General features: G+C 40.5%; 1 protein-coding gene across 1 annotated transcript in view; it reads right to left on the bottom strand.

Moving 5' to 3' along the window:
* The window catches only part of KLHL32 (kelch like family member 32), a 230,349-nt gene that overhangs the window by 112,506 nt on the left and 96,916 nt on the right, over nucleotides 1-20,927 (bottom strand). Inside the window, exon 4 of the mRNA XM_019537781.1 lies at nucleotides 6,171-6,278. Coding sequence (XP_019393326.1) covers nucleotides 6,171-6,278 — 108 coding nt within the window. The remainder of the gene's footprint in view (nucleotides 1-6,170; nucleotides 6,279-20,927) is intronic.

The following is a 20,927-nucleotide window of genomic DNA, read 5'->3' as shown; positions in this document are numbered from 1 at the left end:
ATCAGGGGACAACAGGGCGGGCCTTATGAGGAGAGGCTACGGGACCTGAACCTGTTCAGCCTCCAAAAGAGAAGGCTGACAGCAACATACTGGGTGCATGTACACATGCCATTAAGGTGACATGATAAACTCCAGTGCAGTTAGCGCCTGCGTCTGCTGCAGTCCCAGGTACACCTGTAGATGCTGTGCCTGGGATCAGCTGTTTGAGTCAGGGCAGAGGGTCAGCCCCAGGCTCTAGGCAGCAGACACACTGGCTAAGGCACAAAAGTGTTAAAGTGCAGGCCTAGGCAGCAGGCAGCCCCCGCACTTTAGCACCTTTGTGTCCCAGCCAGCCCCTGTCACTGTCCACATGTGCACTTCAGTGCACAGAATAACCAAGGATCCTGGTTTTCTCTGTTTAAAAAAATCACAAATTCTCTGATAAAGAAAAATCACTATATATCTAGGTATCAGTTGAATACAATATTTTATTGATATATTTACATTTTAAATCAATTCGGAAGCCTACCAGTGACTCAATCACTATAATAAAATTAATTCTACATACCTATCAAATTTGGCATTTCATTTTGCGTTTTTTACCATGGAAAATCAGAGCTCCCCCTGCCCCCTTCACTCACCAGGACGTGTCAAGCTGCAGCTGTCATTCATTCCTCTGCTTTGCAGCACTAAGCAGCTCTGGTGTGCTGGTTCCCTGCCCATGCTATTGCCCCTCCCTTGCAACCCACAGCCCCCTGGTGACCCCAGCCCTGCTAGAGGAGGCCCCCAGCTTCTAGGGCTATGGGGCCAGGGACCTGGGGCCACAGCCCCCTGCCTCCCAGCAGCTCCTGAGCCCTGGCTGCCACCTGCAAGAGGTGGCAGCTGCTGCAACAGAATAGAGCACAGAGCCCAGCTCCCCTTCTTCCATGGGCAGCACAGCCAGAGGGGAGCCCATTGTGGGTGGAATGGATACAGGCTGCCTGTTGTGAGCTTGAGTCTTCCCACTCTGCTGCCCTCCCCCTGGGGCCTCCACAACCTGGAGGACGGGACTCAGTGTGGCAGGGCAGAGAGGGACTGGGCTGGGAAGTTCAATGCTGTCACTGAGACTGCCATACTGTCATGGTGAGGCGCTCGCTGCCCGCCTGGCAACAGTAAAGGGCACAACTCCAGGCCACGACCCCCACAGCTGCCAGGTGGGCAGGAGGCAACTTGCCATGGTGGCACAGGGCTTGCAGCAGTGCCACTGAGCTTCACCACTCTGCTCTGTCCTGCCACACCAGGTCCCACCCACTAAGCTGTGGAGGCCCCGAGAAGAGAGCAGCAGAATGAGAAGCCCAAGCCCACAGCACATCAACCCCCGCTCCATGTACAAATCTGGGGGCCATGTGCCCCCCATACTCTTCCTTCCCAGGTTTCCATCCCCTGGCCCTAAGCCCATGCTCCACCCCAGATGGGCAGCTGCCCCAGCCCCAGCCCAACTCTCTCCCTCTCTCACTATGGGGGCCTCAAGCCCCCCCAGCCCCTGCCAGACTTACCTGCAGGGAGCTGCTCTGCAGGCTGCCTGGTGGCCATGTGCATGTGTATATGTGCAATTGCACATAGGGCCCCTGCTTTACCAGCCTCCTCCTGCTCACCCCAGCTCCTTGCAAGCTGGAACTCTGCCAACTTGCAAGGGGAAACCTGCCATTTCCTGCATTTTTCTCCTTTAAAGGAGAACGTCTGGGTTTTATTGTGTTTTTCCATGGTGAGCAGTAAACCCAGATCCCTGGTAATTATTCAAGCACAGGCATATGGCAGAGTTAATTAATTTACCATGGCCTAATACTGGTGCATATGTAGATGGTGATGCTTTACTACACAGCTAATTAGTCAACTCCATGGTAAAGCGCATGTGTAGATGCACCCACTGGGTTGTATCAACAGAAGCATCACTTGCAAATCAAGGAAAGTGATTCTTCTGATCATTTCAGCACCAGTGAGACCTCGCCTGGAGTACTGTGTCCAGTTTTGGGTGCCACCTTTCAAGAAAGATATGGATGGTTTAGAAAGAGTCCAGTGGAGAGTGACACAAACAATTCGGGGTCTGGGAAGCAAGACTTGTGAAGCAATGCTAAAAGAACTAGGAGTATTTAATCTGGAGTAGAGAAGATTGAGAAGTAATTTATAACTGCTTTCAAATACTTGAAGGGCAGTTACAGAGTAGAGGAGATGGGCTTTTCTCTGTGGTCACAAGATGACAGGACTAAAAGCAATGAACTCAAGCTGCAGCAAAGGAAATTTAGGTTGGAGATTATGAGGAACTTTCTGTCTATAAGGATGAACAAACGTTTGAACAGCCTACCTAGTAAAATGGTGAAATCTCCATTCCTGGCAATTTTCAAGAGCAGGCGAGACAGACACTTGGCTGGGATGGTTTAGTCAGGGATGATCTGCCTTGCACAGGGGACTGGAAAGATGATCTTGTGAGGTCCCTTCCAGCTCTATTTTCCTATAATTCTAAGCTTTCATAGGGGACAACCTACTTCATTAGATGCAGCTGTCTTAAAAGCTAGTCAGCACAGGCCTCTAGAAAGAGGTAAACTTAAAGAAAAACACTTCTGTTTTATTAAGCAACTCTAGAATACTTAGATTGCAGGAGAACAACATGAGGACGTACAACATATTTACAATGCATAGCTATTCCTTCTGCTATATCTCCGCTGAATATCTATATATTCAAGAAAACATCTCTGCAAAAATTTTATATATCGCATATTGATTGTAACATCATTTTTTCAAAGAGTAGTATATAAAATAAAACATTAACTTGTTTGCATTATTTTAAAATGGTTTGCTAACAAAGACAACAATTCTGTTTAAATCAGTCAGAATAGATTTTGCCTTCAGGCTCTAATTCCTTACTGTGTAGCTTTCTTTCTATACAGAAATTAAGAGCATATTATCTAACCACATTGTGGAAGAAGAAGCACTAATTAGATTTGCACAACCTAATGTCCCTTGTGGAATAATGAAATGTTAACTGCTTGCTTTTCAAAATTAAATAATAGTGAACACACACCAAGGGATTTATCAACCAAATTAGCACTGTTTCAGCACTAGTTTGGTTAGTCAACACTCTGGATCTAAAATGATGAAAACTAAGTTAACCTGAGTAAAACAAATTTACAAAAACAGATAAACATGTTGTCTCCAAGAACAAAGATGGTACATGAAAGTTCTTGTACATAATACATAAAAATGTTGAGTTGGTTCTGAATTTATCCCAACATTTCAAGTAAGTTAGAAGAAATAAAAAGGAAAAGCGAAAAGAAAGAAAATGACAAATATTTTAGAAGATTCTATATAAAAAAATCTCTGCATGTTCCAGTGAAAAAAGATGAAAGAGAGGGTTTTCCTTAGGACAGATGAACAGTTATGTAATCTCAAAGGGATAAAAGAGTTTACCGCTAATGAGCATATATCAGGCAATCTATATCATCATTGCTTCTATCCCACAATAAGTAAAGCTAAAATAAAGTAACTTAATCCTATTTTATTCAGAGGTAAGCTGCCGTGGTTTAATATCATCTTACCTTGGGATAGAAGTGGACAGCTTAAAGTTAACACTGAGTTCAGGCAAATCGCAATGAATCACAATTTTAAAACAATATAACTGTTCATTTGACAAACTTAGTGAAAACTTAAGCCCAGGTTTTTATAGGTAATTTGGCCCAGACACCAAATGCCTCTAAAAATTGGACCCATACACACAAGTGCAAATCAAAAGTAATGTAAAATAGGTCAAAGTTATATTGCTGTAAACAAGCAAAGAATTTAGTGCTGGTGCCCAAAGGTGTGACAAGTTTCCAGTCTAAAAGATGTAATGTTAAATTGCCACATTGCTACAGTGCAATTGTGTCATATTTTAAAAGTAGTTTTTAACACAGTAGAGTGGTAATAGACCAACAGGTGTTTGGATTAAATCAGTGGTCAGTTGGCTTTCAGAGCCACAAGCAGGAACAAGTCAACCCAGCCACCACCTCTCTCCCAACATCCCACCTGCAGTATGGGCACAGTTCCCAGCCAACCAGCCCAGACACAGCTCCCTGCTATTTGACCCCAGCCCAGGTGCAGCCAAAGCCATTCATTGCTGTAATGCCACCAAAGGCCCTACCACCAACACACTGCCAAAGCCACTGCGACCAATATGCTGCCAAATTTTCTGTCTCCATGGCTACATCCAGCCCATAGGCCTATGTTGCTGACCTCTAGATCTAGAACTTCCGATTTTAGGTTTTAATCAGTAAACACCAACAAAACTTCGCATTCCAAACACACAAACACACGCTTGGGGGGTGGGGAAGGGATGGGAAAGAAAGAAATCCAGCAAACACTGGAAGAATAGGATAAATACCTACTCAAACCATATTGATGTCACCCCTTTACCAGTGTGGTTTGTTTGCTCCTTGCTTTGTATTTAACATGTTTTTTCTAGGTATGTTAAAGCCACCCTTCTATGGAGTGGCAAAAAATGCCTACACTGCTACTGGACACACCACAGATAAGAAAAATTATATGCATGCACAGCAATTAAAACACTACTGTATTACAAACATGTGCTACCTACAGCAGTAGATTCCATGAAGGGTTATTATTGGTAAAATATTTAGTATTTTTTCTTTAAATGGCATTTTGAAATATAATCAATTAAAATGAAACACGTATGGTCAGCTAGCTCCCCACAGGCCAACTCCAAGCATTCCTAAGAATATAAAATTGCTCACAGGTCATTATTTGGGAAATATTAGGATAAATAAGCGGTATTTTTATGTGGCTCCTATCACAAAAAAAAAATCTACAGTTAAAGTAAGAACTAGGGCTCTCAAACGATTAAAAAAAATTGATTGTGATTAGTTGCACGATTAAAAAAATGAGTCCCAATTAATTATGATTTTAATTGCAAAGTTAATAAGTCAAAATTATGCAAAATCGCACAAGTACTTTATTGGTGGTTGTGGGGGGCTGTGGGGTTGTGGGGGGGGGTTTGGAGCCCAGGGAGGCAAGGTCCCTGCAGAGGGTCTGCTGCCAAGGAAGAGTAGGTCCCCTCATGCCTGTGGGTCAGGAATGAGGGGCAGCAGCAGGGCATAGCTGTGGCTTAGAAGTGAGGGTCAGGGGCATAGCTCAGGCATATTACTGCCCCCTCACAATCCCCTGCCTCACAGGTGTCCTCTTTTTTGAAACTGGAAATATGGTAACCTTACAGGAATGCAGTCCAGCAGTGTGTGGAGCAGCACCTAGCAGGTAACTCTGTGGAGGAGAAGAGGCAGGGGGAACAGATCCAGGCCCCCACAGTGAGGGAAGGAGTGGGACAGGGGCAGAGGCAAATGGGACCTGGGCCCAGGGTAGGGAATGGGATGGAGCCATCAAGGGGTATGGGGGGGCTGCTCCCCACCACCACATGCACCCCAGGGAAGGCATAGATGCGTATGTGCCCCTGGATTTGTATGCAGGGCAGAGGAGGGCTGCCCGCTGCAGCCTGGGGCTCTGCTCCCTGCTGCCTTTGCCCTAAGAGCTGTGCACTGGCTGTACATCCCTTGCCCACTTAGTAGTGGGAGGCACAACATGGCAAAGGCAGCAGGGCAAAGAGCCCCAAGCCCACATCAGGCAGCCCGCCTCCACCCCATGCACAAATCCAGGGGTCATATGCCCCCCATGCCTTCCCCAGGGGTGTGCGCAGCAGTGCGGAACTGAGCCACGCCCACAGCTCACAGCTCTGTCCCATGGCCTGCCCCACCCCAGCCTCTGGGGCCTCTTCACTCCAGCCCCTGCCCTTGCCCCACTCCCTCCCTCACTGTGGGGACCTCGATCTGCCCTCCTCACCCGTGGCCCTCCACAGTCTTACCTGCTGGGTGCTGCTCTACATGCTGTCAGGCTGCATTCCTGGCCACATGCATACTGCAGCTGCACACCTTCATGCAGCATCCCAATATGGCACTGATATATCCAATTAACATGTTAATTGCCCACATTAACAGAGATCAATTGACAGCTCTCGTAAGAACCAATATTCTATATGCCAACAGGCTCAAACATTTATATTTTGTGAAGACTAACAATGTATTATTTAGATTGCCTATTACTTGTGTATTTAGATTTAGCAGAAGGTTGTATTTGTTGATGCAGGTCTTTGAATTGAAAGGATTATACAGTACCTGTCCCGTGTATGCAAAATTCAAGGCCTGTTTTAAACCTAGGCTTGTGACACCATGCAGATTCACCTCATCAGCTCCACTTTCAAGCATACAGAGACTGAACATTGCCTAGAAAGAGAAAAGAGATGCATAGACATTAAAATGACATGTAAGAGAGAAACTTAGAAGTTTCAAGTGAGTAATACTGATTTTTCCTCGTTTTGCCAGCTTTTCTTGTTCCCTGTATAAGAAGTTGATTAACAACGCTATTAATTAGAATGAGTTCTATACAAAATGTTTAAGATTACTAGTTTCTTTTGACTCCCCCATATCAGGTCAATAACTGAACCATTTGACCAAAAAAGAAATGCAAAGATAAATATTGGAAATCAAAAACTACAGTTTCATCTCTGAATACCCAATTCTGCAAGCCCTACTTTATTACTAGTAATACTTTATTATGCAAGTAATTCCACTGAAAACTAATGTTAATAATCACACAGTAAGGAACCACTCAATACAAGACTGGAAGAATTGGACCTTGGGAAGTGGCGGTGGGGGAGGGAAACAAGATAGCACTAGAACAATAAACATGGCTTGAAATGATATAAACTACTTAAATATAAAAAGGGCAGGGTGAGCCCCACATTGCTGTGTAGAGAATGTGTTTTAGGGGTAGTTCAAGTATCCTTTAAAAAAGTGGCCAGCTATGCAACCCTTCATAGAACCACCCCCCAAATTAAATGTTAAAATAGGAAATAAAAAGAGAAAAGGATTACCATGAAGAACAGTCATCTATAGGCATTAAAGCACCTAAAAATATTCAAATCAAGTGTAAAAAAGGGTGCATATGTCTGGGAACAAACACTTAATATTATTAGACTCTCTATAAATGCCCCAAAAGAGAAGTCAATAAAGCTAGTTGCAAATAGGTTTTATGTTTTAAAAAGGAAAAGGAAATGTCTCTCAAGGACCATAGCCAGGTTTGGAAGTCACTATCAAAGGAGACAGAAGCTTGCATATAGTAGAAACTGCTGGACTACATTTTGCCAATAATATTTTTAGTTTTACCAAATCTGATATTTCACGATTGATAACCTCAGCATCCAGGAAGGAATTCTGCTAATTCATCCACCATGAACAACAATATAAAACTGATGGCACCTTCTACCTCTACCTTCCTTTGTAGATTGATGGCTTCATAAACCAATCTGGCATGGTCGACTCAGTTTTAGATTGAGGTTATTTTGGGGAATCTATTTGACTTTTATTTTAAAATTATTTGCAAAGAATATATTCTTTCCAAGCCCCATCATGCAGCCAGGTTCAGGCTACACAATGAGACTAACCTGACACATGTTCAGTTTAAGGCAAGATAGAAACCAGCTAAAAATATTACACATATTTTATGAAATACTTTTGTGGCTGGTTTCCTGTTTTGTCACACCACGAATTGCCTCAATTTATGGCCCAATTGCCATTTTTCATGGAGCTAACAGATTAATTATGTTTGAAGTATAATCTCTGCCAAGGGCCTATAACTGCAACTGTTTCACTATGTCCAACAGCATGAGTACAAACCTCTTTAGTTTTATGAATACAATAGTTTCCAAAATTCTCAGATTAGAATGATGAATAAACCTACATAATGGGCTGCCACATCCCATAGACTGAAGTAACTTTAAATGGCAATTCAGTATGGAATAAACAAATGACTCAATATAGAATTCACCCAAAGGGTAGTTTTAGATAAAAAATTACACCAGATTTCTAATTATAATATGTTGGATTTTCATATAGTCCGTCTTTAAAAAACAATGGCTTTGCTATGTACAGATAGGTTCTTACTAGGTTTTGTTACTTTTGCAAAGACTGATACAAAGCAAATATATATTAAACCCTTTACATAGTTGCTGGAAGACATAGACAATAAATGCATTCCTGTAATAATAAGCCCTCTACTGTTTTACTCTCCTTATTTTCAGTTCTTGTCTTCAGTGATTTCTGAGTTTGAGGCTTGGGGGAAGGGGTGTTTGTTTTTAATGTTTTGGTAAGAATATGGTCAAAACCAATTTTTGCTCTCAAATGTCATGGCTAAGTATTCTGCCTTCATTTTGCTAAAATTCTTATAATACTCCAAGGATTATGCCATAAGTGATTTTTATATTTTTATATAGTCAAATGATATGTACATCATAAGACTAAACTGCATTTTTTTCAATCTGCCTTACCTGTAACTAGAATTAAGGCACTGTTACAAAGTTCATTCTACTTCAGTGCTAGCAAGAAAAGTGTTGTCATACAAATTTGTTATGCATGCATGGATCTATATTACTGCTAATGATATGTACAGCATGCTTTATGCATCAACTATTATTACTGATATTAAACAGTAAATTGACCCAGAGGCAAATAAAGTTGTTAAAGTGTTTATTACGAGTTGACTCTATGGAAATGTAGAGCAGAAAAGTACCAACAAACAGTGTGGAATTAATTTATCACTATAAATAATTTATCACAAAATACAGTGCTACATTCTACTGTAATCAACTGAGACACATTACCTTTGATAGAACCATGTCAATTCTCACCAGCCAAAGATGGAAGGAAGTTTCTGGCAACTTTCTACTATTATTGTATATTAAGGTGTTTCAAATATTGCAAGAGGCAAGGATTTCTTAGCATGGATCAACTATGTAGTTCGGATAAAGTATACAAGCTTTCAAATGCAAGATATTCTTCATCTTGTATTCAAAAGCTTGTGTAACTTTATACCAACTACATAGTTGATCCAATAAAAGGTAACACCCTAAGAAATCCTTGATCCTCACACAATTTCTGGACCATCATGACTACAAAATCACTCTTATACTACCATAAAGAAACATTTGCATTGCGCCCTTTTGGCAACAGAGCCAAGGTCTGATTTCAGTGACATCAATGGCAAAGCTCCCACTGACTTTGATGAGAGAAGATCTTACTCCATTTATAAATACTTTGGTTCGGGGAGGGGAAGCAACTGCCCATAGCCCCACTTCTCCCCTCTATTTAACTTTATTACAGAGTTAACATCACATCCCAATGTATAGCGAATAACTATGAAGTTTCAAGCAATACAATTTGATTGTAATAGCATTGGTAGAAAGATGGGAAGAGGACCGTACTCACTGCAGCAGTCCAAAAAAACCCAACCAAAACAGGATTGTATAAAAAAAAGACAAGGTTGCATAAGGAATGGCATGGTAAATAATACAGAGGATATTAAAATGTCTCCATGTAAAGCAGTGGTGTGGCCATATTTAGAGTGCTACATCAATTATAGTCACCCATGTCAGAAAGGAAATTGCAGCATTAGAAGGCGTCCAGAGAAGAACAATGAAATTAACAGAGGCACAGAAAAACTCTCCTATGAAGGAGGCAGTGGATAAATTGGGATTGTTAAAAAAATGGGACATGATAAGAACATATAAAAAATACAAAAAACCTAGTGAAGATAGATCAGGAACTACTGTTATCCCATCTAATAAGATAAGGACAATGGAATATTCAATAAAATTAAAATACAGCAGAGAGGCAAAACCACAGATATGGAAGGCTTGTCTTGCACACTGTGCTTATCATTAAAAAGCTAGGTCAAAGAAGCATCTTGAAATTGGCAGAGAATGTAGTGCGATTTATGACAGCCCTTAGTTCCTGTGGGAGTCCATATGACAGATTTGGACCAATCACCAAGAAATCTGTGACCCGCAACAGAAGTGATTACCCAACTCAGGTCTTCATGGTGCCTTTACCACGGCCAGATTTCATCCTTTGCCTCATAGGTTTGAAAGTTTAAACCAGAGTGAAATCTCCTCTCAAACATTCTCCTACAGTAAGAGAATTCAAAGTTTCAGCTGAAATTCAGTTTGGAGATGCCTTACTTCAGTCTTTCGTACTTACTTCAGCCCGCTGGCCTCAATAACAGAATATAAGACCTAGAAACAGATGGATCCTAATACTCTGTTTTCAGACTTCTGCAAATACTTAAAAAATGTGTTATAGATGAGCAGATGGATCCTAGTTTTACATCCTAGTTTTATGAGCTTAGCTAAGACTACTGTAGCAGGGCACTAACGTGCCTACTACTTGTGGAGCAAGAGAACAAATACCTAGGTGTTTGTTGCTAGGGCAACTAGAAGGAGCTAATGACCCACACCTGCCTGGTCAGCTGACCGGAAGGGACAGGGCCTGGCTCCCAAATAAACACCAGGGCTGAGGCCAAGGAGGCAGTTTCCTGCTGGTAACCAAGGGGGAGGGAGCTCTGCCTGAGTGAGGAAAAGGAAGATGCCTGAATAATAAGATACTGGTGAGAGGTGGAGAACCCTTGGAGTGGTTTGAATAATGTTATAGCCAGGCAGCCAGATTTTATGTTATAGCCCAGGGGCTTGTGTTTTGTTTGCTGTTTAAACTGGTGGCTTGGGAGAGGCTATAAGGGGATGAGGGAGTCCATGGCAGTGTGGGGACCTGGGTGCCAGAGAGGGTGCAGTACTGGGGGTGTGCTGACCCTGCATGAGAGAAGCTGCTGCATTGGGGTGTGATAGCCCCAAACATGAGAGAAGCTGCTGCATTGCGTGTGTGCTGACCCAAGCACCAGGGAGGATGCTGTATTGAGGTGTGCCAATTCTGAGCCTCAGAGATGGGGGCAGCGAGAAGCCTCAAAGAGGAGGGCTGCAGAAAGCCTGGGTGTCAGAGAGAACGTAAGACCGAACAACATCCAGTACATCTGTGAGGCTTGGGGTGAGGTACAGGGGTGGCTGAAGCCATGCATAGCCCATAAGGCTGAGGGTACACAGAGCCACCCAATGTAGAATGAGCCAGAGCACAACAGGAAACTGTGACCAAAAGAATGGAAAGGCAGCCTCCCTATAATACATATACAACATCAATGATGGGGCAGGTGAGAATAGAGGATGCTCTTTAGGCAATGTGGCACAGTAAGGGGGTGCTAGGGGAGAGCACGGTGACCCCTAGGACACTCATCCTGTTACAACTACCAAGGGTATTTTGAATTTAGTGATGGCTGCTAATTTTATTTTTCCCTATAGAAATGCCTAATATTTACCACAGTAGAAGAGAAGGGAAATGGGTAAATCTCTAAGACAAATGCACAACAACTGAAAAGGCATAACAATTAAATATTTGGGAATCTGTCAATCTCAATTGTTAAATTTACTCAGTTCACCTCAACAATCAATAAGACTACTGACATTGTGGAAAGTTACTTGCATAAATAAATGCTTCCAAATTAGGTTCATAATCAGTGTTTTATTCAAATATGCCAAGTCCATTTTCCTGTGCATGGAAAAGGCCAGCAAGTACTTTGGTCACCATTGTGTTTCCAGTCAAAAATGGTTTCACCAGAATATAGAGCACTTCTAACAAGTATACGTCTTGCCTACTATTTTTTTTATGTTCTTTATATCTATTTTTTCTTCTACAGAAGCCATTTATGGGCTTGCTAACCTTATCTTATTCTAGATGGTACATCCATATTGCTGAATATAGTTAGGAGACAATTGACCTAAGGATTATTTGCTACTCTGAGTATTTACCAACATTATAGGGATTAATGTCTACAAACTCACCAGGGGGGACCAGTGGAAAATAGGTGAGGCTCTGTTCCCCTGAGCGTCACCTGGGATAACAAGGAATAACAGCCACAAATTGACTAAGAGCAGGTTCAGGCTTGATATTAAAAGGCATTACTTTATGGTTAGGGCTGCCAGGCTCTGGAATGGACTCCCAAAAAGGTGGTGCTCTCCCCTACCTTGGAGGTCTTCAAGAGGAGGTTGAATAGATATCTGGCTGGGGTGTTATGATCCCAGCACTTGCTCCTGCCCAGGGCAGGGGGTCAGACTTGATAATCTGTTCAGGTCTCTTCCGACCCTAGAAACTATGTAATTATGATTTTTGCATTCATATTAGGAGATACTTAAAATGTCTCATTCACTTGCTATGGGCTTCTTGGTGCCCATTTAAAAGAAATAGATAAATTGTACCTATTTAAATAAATATATAGCAGAACAAATAAAATCCATCTCTGAATTAGTGCTCTAAATTTAGCCTGAAATACAAAGAGGGTAAGGAAGCAAGAAAAACAATCTTTAAAAAATAAATAAATAAAAAGGAAAGAACATAATCCCTTCTGATAAGGCCTATTTTCAATAGCCAGTTTAAATAATAAATGTGCTTGGAAGAAACAACCCTCAGACCTTTGTACAAATGCAAATCTTCTGGAAAATGTATGCCAACAAAGGAATCCGAAATGAGGTAAACTATTATCAGTTCCGCTATGAAAATTCATGCATACAAAATTTATCCATGAAAAGTCATTCTTAAGACTTTCATTTCAACTAGTACGAATCTCAAGAACTATCTTCAATTTTTACAAAGTTTTAAAAGATGAGAGTTCCCTTTTGGAAGGGGAAGTATGTGAGCTACATCAACTGAAGAATAATCCTTGGGTTGCAGGTTTTTTCTGTTCTTAAAATAACACCTGCAAATTAAATAAAAGCTCCTAGGGGAAAAAAGAGTAAAAATGGTCAGTATAATAATCTTTATTAAGGAGCTTTAGTATTCACTTGCAGTTGTCACAGTTTCCTTAGCTCCTCTCTCCTCTCTCCCGTCATGCAATTCTGAAGATCCAACTTCCAAGGCTGGGGACAGTAAGTACACACAAACTGGTTTAAGTGAACAGAAACTGGTTTAAACCTGTAACAGAATTTAGAAATTCAGTTCACATCAACTAGTTTCAAAATGGCTGAAACTGGTATAAGATAAATCTGGCTGAATGTAGTATCAGACTTAACTGATTTGGGTCAAACTGGTTTATAAAGCCTGATCCCTTCCTGGTTCAAGTTAAATCACAGTCCCCTGGCATCCCAGCATACTTTCCAGCCCTGAGCTGGGCTGGGCTTTCTGCTCCAGAGATCAGGGCTGGCCCTACGCCTCTGCTCCATAGCTGGAGCAGTAAGGGCAAACCCCTGGCAAACCTTGGCTGGAGTCAGGGAGGAGGTTAAATACCCCTTCCCCTACTCAATCTCACTGTTGGCTGCAACTGTGGGCTACAAATCCCAGAGGCACCTGGAGGCATTAAGAGGATGTAATGAGCAACTGTGCAGAGTCCTGCTGATGTGATTCTGGACTGCAAATCCCAGAGCATGCCTGGCTTCTGGCCTGAGCTACTGCAGGCATGTGGCTGCATTTCCTGAATCAAAGGTAAATGTCTGTTCACTTCTGTTTCAATTTAATCTATACATTTTAAACTAACCTGCACAAATGGAATCGATTCAGCCACAGGCTTTTTGACTGTCTGTACCTAGCCAAAAAGTGATTTAAAGCAATAGAAAAAGGAGCTATACTAATCCTAAACCATAAGGATTACCTCAACCAGGCTAACAGATAACTTTCATGTGTAACCTGTTACAAGTAACTCAAAGACCTCCCTTCATTACTTACCCTTGAACTCAAGAAGACCATCCAGTTTCTTCTCTGGAAGCTCCAAGAAAAACTGTACAATCTAATCCTCATTCCCTACCCCAGGAGTGGATCTGCCAGAATTTCATTGTTTGTATTCCTTGGGGAGCATTATATCCAATCACAATACCTTATCTGAAGAATTATCAGAGTTTATAGAAACAAAGCACAACCACTTAAGAGCAAGTTTCTTCCAGGACATAATTGATTTTCTTCAGGAACATCAAAACAAACCACCTCCCTGAGTACACACTCCTTGTCACTATGTATGCTATCAACCTATACAATCAACATAATCCACAAGGACTACAGCACAGCCTGCTTTTAATACCTACACAATTATAGCTAGCACCTGGATTTACAACTCCAGTACTGTATTAGGAATTTGTCTACTTCATCCTCACCACCATCAACTTTAGCTTCAACAACAGGCATTTATTTCAAAGCATAGGCACAGATATGGGCAAAAACATTATCTCCCCTACCATGCCCCCCTGTAATACAGCAGCCTCTTTATGAGTTACCCCAAATAAGAATCTTTAGACAAATATAACACCTAGGCTATGCTATAAAAATGTCAACTCTGGGATTACATGTCATCTGAACTGAAAGCCTGGAGTCCTTCACCAGTTTCTATCACAACTCCAACAACTACTTCAGTTCCATTAAACTTTCTCTGGAATACTCCTGCACCATAATCAAACTATTATACACCATGTTCATCAACAATAATGGCACATTTCAAACAACCATAGACAAAAAAACCCAAGGAGCATCACAGCTCTCTTTAAAACATCAGTAACTATCCCAAAACACATCGAGAGAGCAGCACTCTATAGCTAGGAATGTCTATATCATATCCATTCTAAGAATACTACAAAACCAATGCACCAATCTAAAAACTGTCTTACCTAATAAGACACTCCACCAAGGAAATAGATTGCATCTTTAAAATGTTGCTGAAATACAAGCGTCCTATAATACAAAAAGAAAATCCTTACCAGCTCACCTATCCCACACTAGAACCTACATGAAAAATTGAACAGTTACAGTCTATACTCTAAAAACCGTCTGAATGTTTTAAGAAAATCCTGCAAGCTGTCTCTCCTTCCCCCAGTTTTCAAATAACCCCTAACTTCTCCAAACTCATTATTGGAAGCCAGGTCCCTGCTGACCAACACACCAACTGTCATCAAATCTTGTTAGTATATCAAATATAACATCTACCAGCACATTTTTGCCACATTCAACAACCTTCCCCAAGAAAACTATTACAATGCCTATCCAATATAACAGTAGGAAGCAAAGTTTCTGCAACCACATTGAGCAGACTTTAAAAAAAAATGGTGGGGGGTGGGATTTAAAAACAGTCCAGAACTGCAGGCAAGACATGAAAATGTCAAATCTGCAAGAAGCAATACCTCTCACTGTCACAAATAAAGGCTGCACCATTCCTTCCTGCCTTGGAATTGTTTTCTTTCATATCCATTCTAAAAAGCAAAAGTGGCAAGGGGCCCAGGGTTGTAAGAATAGCAGGTTTGTCCTTGTTTGTGTATATCAATCTTTATGCAGTAGCTTACATCAGACAACTGTGCCAGTAAGTTCTATGCAAGCCAAATTTCCTCTTTAAACTGGGTCAGTGCATTGTTAAAATGAATTTAATAAGATTTGTTTGTTGTCCTGTTGTTCAAGCCATGGCTAGGGCTGTACCAGTGATTCTTAACTAGGGTGTCACAGGATCCTTTTAAGGGAGCAGCAGGGTGCTGCACAATAATAGCACTGTTAAAGTGTAAACGCCTACCCATGATTTATAAGATAAACCCAGACATTTCACATAGGAAATCATAGTGTAAAAACATTCTGACCTCTTGCAATATTTCTGAGTTCTGTGCAACAGGAGACTTGCCCTATTGCTTTGGTGTAGTCAAAAAATGAGTGAAAGCTAAGAGCTGGCACTTTTTGAGGGGTTCCTTTAATCTAACAAGAACTGCCTAGGTTCTAAAAATGTTCAGAATGAACAGGACATACAAATATCATCAATGAATAAAAGGAGAGAGTAATATTAATCATTATCACCATTTTTATTATTAATTGGGCTTACAGGGTTTTTTTCTTCCTAAGAGTTTTCCATTTTGGAAACATCTGTGCCATTCCCAAATGATTATATGAACATAACATGTATTTGAAACATGTTTCATGCTAAAAATGAAATGGTTTGAAATTTTAATCTGTATATAAAACCTATTCAAATGTCATAAGGGATATGATAAATCTATCAAGAAACTGGCTAGAAATTTTCATATATGTGATTTGTACAAATTAGTACTATTTAGAAAACAAAATTTAAAATAAATTTTTAGGCACATATAACCTTTACCAAGGCCCAGGACATCAAATTCAAGGTTGTAGTCAAAGTTGTGTATAGATACACTGTGAAGAGTATCTATTACAACTTTTGCTTTCTTGACATTATTAGTCATTGCTGTTGATATTATCAGCCTCAAATTCCATGTCTAGTCTGTTACCAAAAATAGTATACAAAAATCTTGCATACACAGACTTGTAAAATCTTGTATACACAGATTCCTGTTCAACTACGGACTTATCAACAGGTCAGCAAGCCCAATAATAAGCCTACAGACACTGCTGAGAGACTTCCAATGATGCAATTCCTTCTGATTTTTATGGGTGCTGAATTAAAGTCAATTCTACAGTTGTGCTCAAACATATCCCTGAGCTAAGTTACATTTTTTAATTCCACTCCCACTGAACTCTTCCTTTCACTCCTCATCCTTGACTCCAATCCGCAATTCAACGTTCCTATGACTGATGATGCTCAGTTTCCATTACTACACTTAAGTATGTGAGTACTTCAACATCATTCCCTCACAATCACAGATTAGATAGGAGGAATGGAAAGTTGGCATGCCATGAATGTGTGAAGCATGCCATGAAAGTGTGATATTGCCTAACACAGCTTTTGCTACAACACACAGAAGGGTGAGCATCCAGGTTATTGATATGAATTTGAATTTTCAGTGTACCCACCCTCATGCAAACTTTTTCTAGAAAATGAATATTACAATCTACTCTAGGGGTTGACAACACTTTTGAGCAGAGTGCCAAAACACCTGCAACCTCAACTTGTAAGATGTTAAAGTGCCAAGGCCGGATAGCAGGGGAGCCATGAGGGGCCCAATCCTTGTTCTGGCAGAGTAGCCTTGACCCCTTCCCCACCATCTGTCCCAAGGGGCACATGCTAAGGATTTGAAAGCCACACTCTGGCAGCTGCCTATCTCTGATCTACTCTTCATTTCACTGAAAAGGTTTCCTGTCCTGTTTGTCAATACATTCCTACCAACCAGCCGTATCTCATCACAGAGGACTAATGCTACAGAGCATAATTGGAAAGCATTTGGATAAATTATTTGTCAGACCGCTTTAGGTAGCATAATGCCACTTTTTAAATGTAATTTATAAACACCACCCAAGAAAATGAGAGAACTTTATAACTGGTTACTAGAGGAAAAAACCACAGTAGTTCTGTGCACAACATAACTGCATCTCTTCTGCCTTCCTAGCAAGTGAATTGCTGCTCACAAATCCCAGCTGTGCATTACTAAGCTTTTCCTAGACTATCTTCTTCCACTGATTTAATTTTGATAGCAAAGAACATGGTTAAAAGTGGATTTTAACATCTACTTGCCTAAAAGATGAATAGATTAGCACCGAATGGTTAAAAAATACCCTCCACCATTCCACAGTGCTTATTACCTGAATTGGTCTTTTAAATGTAAATGACTTCATTTTGTAAGTACAGTATTTTGTTAAAGCTTTATTTCCACAGTATGCATTTTTTTATTTTTATGCTCCTTTGTTTCATTTCTTGGCCACTTCAGGTTCCCTCTCCTCTCTGGTCTTAAGTAATTTATAGCTCCTAAAATCCATCAGATGAAAAAGAAGGATTAGAGACTGAACTCAGGAGATATCAGCTCAATTACCTACTCTGGAAGATTTCATGCACTGGTTTAGGCAAGTCACTTAAAATCTTATGCAGCAAGATTCTTAAGCATACGGCATACACTTAACTTAAACACAAGCAGTTCCACTGATTACCATGAGACTATATCCATGCTTAAATTACTTGCTGATGTAGGATCTAAGTCTCTCTGAACCTCCGATCCCCATCTTCTTCCTTTTTTTCCTTTGAAAGCATCTTGTCTAGTTTAAATGTAAATTCTTTGGACAATGACTCTCTTTTCCTCTTTGTCCTTACATTACCAAGCCCACTAATCCTCAACAAGGGTGCTCCTGCACCCTGGGATGCTTTGAGATCCTTTCAAGGGTACGTCTGGGTGCCATACAATGTTAGGACTCTTAGATGTGTGCACACAATAAACACAAAGATTTTAGTAGGAATCCATAGTATTAGAAACATTTGAACCTGTTGTGAACTTTGGAGTTCATTGCAACAAAAGAATTGCTTTATTATTTTTTGTAGTAAAAAAATACTGAGTGAAAACTAAGAGCTGACATTTTCCAAGGGGTGCCTTAAGTCTAAAAAGATTGAGAACCTCACATTTTGTCCATGACCTTTGAGCATGACTACTATACCAGCTACTAGTAATAATATATTTAAATTTCTTCGATACATTTCTTATAAAAAGGTAAACATCTAAATGGCATTAGATGACCTATTGAAGGCCCTATTTTTTGTGCTAGAAAAAAGTTTAAAAGGAGTTAATTGAAAGCAACACATTACTTTGATGAGCTGACACAGCCCATGTCAGTTTGACTGATCTACAGTGCTCAGTGCTACATGCATATTAGTTACATGGAATATGACTGAGAGGTCTGTCACAGGATTCTTCTGAACATGGTCTTTATAAAACCCTGGTGAAAATATCACGTTAATCATTCACAATACAGCTTGAAGTTATAAATCTGCTTAGTGAAGTCTATCTAAATATTTTTTAAGCATTTGTCACATAACCAAACTGAGGCCCTGGGAAAGCATCAAGAAAAGGTCAAATACTCAGACACAGCTTAAAAGGAGGTATAATTTGCAGGAGTAACCATAAATGCAACAAAGACTAAGGACAAAACACGATTCAAATACTGTACTGAGTTCTCAAGTTATTGCCAGCATGCCTTATTGTAAAACACTTCAGGTGCATCTCTCACTAGGTCACAACCAATACGTGGTTTTACATTACATCAGTACTTTAAATTATACCAGATCAACTGTGTAACCTGAATGTACCTGTTGCCTTGAATTATCAATTTAAAGATAAGAAGGTTATTTTTCAGATGCAGTGTTCCCAAATACCTGCAACTGGGGGTAGGTAGCTTAAGATGTCATTCTCAGCAGCATGTTATTTAGAAAAATTAATCAGAGGCTCTAAGCTATAAGCAAACTATAAGTAATTATAATTAAGCAAGCAGATGATCTAAGTTATAAGGATCCCATACTAAGTTACATTGTTCAGTTAACTTCAAGAAAGTGCATTACAGAGTCCTCCCCTAGAGTAGCTTGCTTGGGACCACTGCATCCTCATCTGGTACAGTGGTGTCTCCTGAAGCCAATCCAGGTGTGGCTTCTAGAGCAGAAGACGAGCCTTGGCTTCTTCCTACTCAGGAACTCCCTCGCCCTGATCCAGGGAGCTAGCTTCTAGTTCAGGTCCTGGGAGAGGGACTTTATCTCTTGTTGGTGAGAACAAGTGAAACCCAAAGCTCCAAGCAGCAAAACAAACAGTTCTTCAATAAAAATCAAGAAGACCTTGTCCCCACCAAACAGGTAAGCAATTCCTCTGTTCCCAATCCAGCACAGAGCACCCCAAAGTTAGCTCAGCTGTCCTCTCTCCCATCTTCCCAGCGCTTCAGCCTCCAAGCTCCTATTCTGACTCTCCTCAGGCAGCCAGACAACCCTGTCTGTTCACCCTGCCCTGTCCATTATCATATTAATCTCCTCCAGCTTCTCTGGAGCCTCCTATATGTCACTGCCCATCCCACTTTATCAATATGTCAACAAGACGATTAAATTTCTTTGTTGCTGGAGCTTCATTTCATTTTGTCCAGCACATAGGCAGCTCCATTAACACAAGGACCCTATTAGCCCTTCTTTCCCCATACATTAGCTTTATAGGTAAACTGCGATGCACAGTATAATAACACAAACACATTTAAAGCAGAAATATTACAATAAAACTGTTGTCCACATTGCCACTTCATTTACTATAGAATACAGTCTTATTTTTTTCCTTAATCTTTTGTTCCTACAACTATATCTTGTTTGGATTAAAATTCTTGAAACAAAATAGTCAAGAAATTTCATCTCATATAGATGTTCTGTATACCCAAGAGGAATGCATTTGTTAATAACAAGGTAATTTTCTTGGTAATGCCGTGCCTCAGTACGTAACTCATGCTTGGAAAATATTAGCAGCCAGTGAAACGTACACTCTTGTGCCATGTAAGCATGGATGTATGATTCGTGGCTCCACACAAAGTCAGGGAGTACAGCACTCTCCTCCTAACAGACTGTTATCATGTTACCAGAAAGCCCTAAAATCAATACCAGAATCACTAGATGCCAAGCCAAAATGCATTTACAGCTTGTCACCTGTGGACAGACTCTGAAAGGCCACAATACTCTATCAGAAAAATCTTTAAAGAAAACCAGCACAGAATTACTATAGTTACAGTAAAGCTTTACAAACATGACAATATTTTAAAGGATTTGTCTTCTTTTATATTCAAATCCTTACTGATTCTCTGGTTCATAATCAAACAACATATAACAGCCACCTGCCCATTTGCTTTATCTTTGGTCTGGAATTTCCCGTCCATTTTCAAATTTTACATTACAATGAATTTACAACTGAAACACCTGACAAAATATTTGCCATATGACATATGTTGAAGCAGGAAGTATTTTATTTTTTGCAATGAAAATGGCACTTTGAAATGCCTTCCAGCATTTCCAGGGAGAGTTCAGTGTGCTTTCCAGTATTTAAAATGTTTAGTTCCCTGCAGGCATAAAAAAATGTGAACACTATACAGAGCTAAAAAAAAATAGAGTATGCACGAGCAAAGGAGATTCTTACAGCCCTTCCAGGTTGCTAAAAGATTTGGTTACCTTAGAAAAGTCACAGAATTAATTGTTCTAATAAACTAGTCACTCGGCCTGTAGTTTATAATGTTTATCAATATTTGACTCTAGTGAGAAGGAAAACCCATTCCTTCAGCTTTCCTTTTTACAGC

Source organism: Crocodylus porosus, unplaced genomic scaffold, assembly GCF_001723895.1.
Source record: "Crocodylus porosus isolate Cpor-Errol unplaced genomic scaffold, CroPor_comp1, whole genome shotgun sequence".
Taxonomy (NCBI): Eukaryota; Metazoa; Chordata; order Crocodylia; family Crocodylidae; genus Crocodylus; species Crocodylus porosus.
This window is presented reverse-complemented; position numbering and strand designations above follow the sequence as displayed.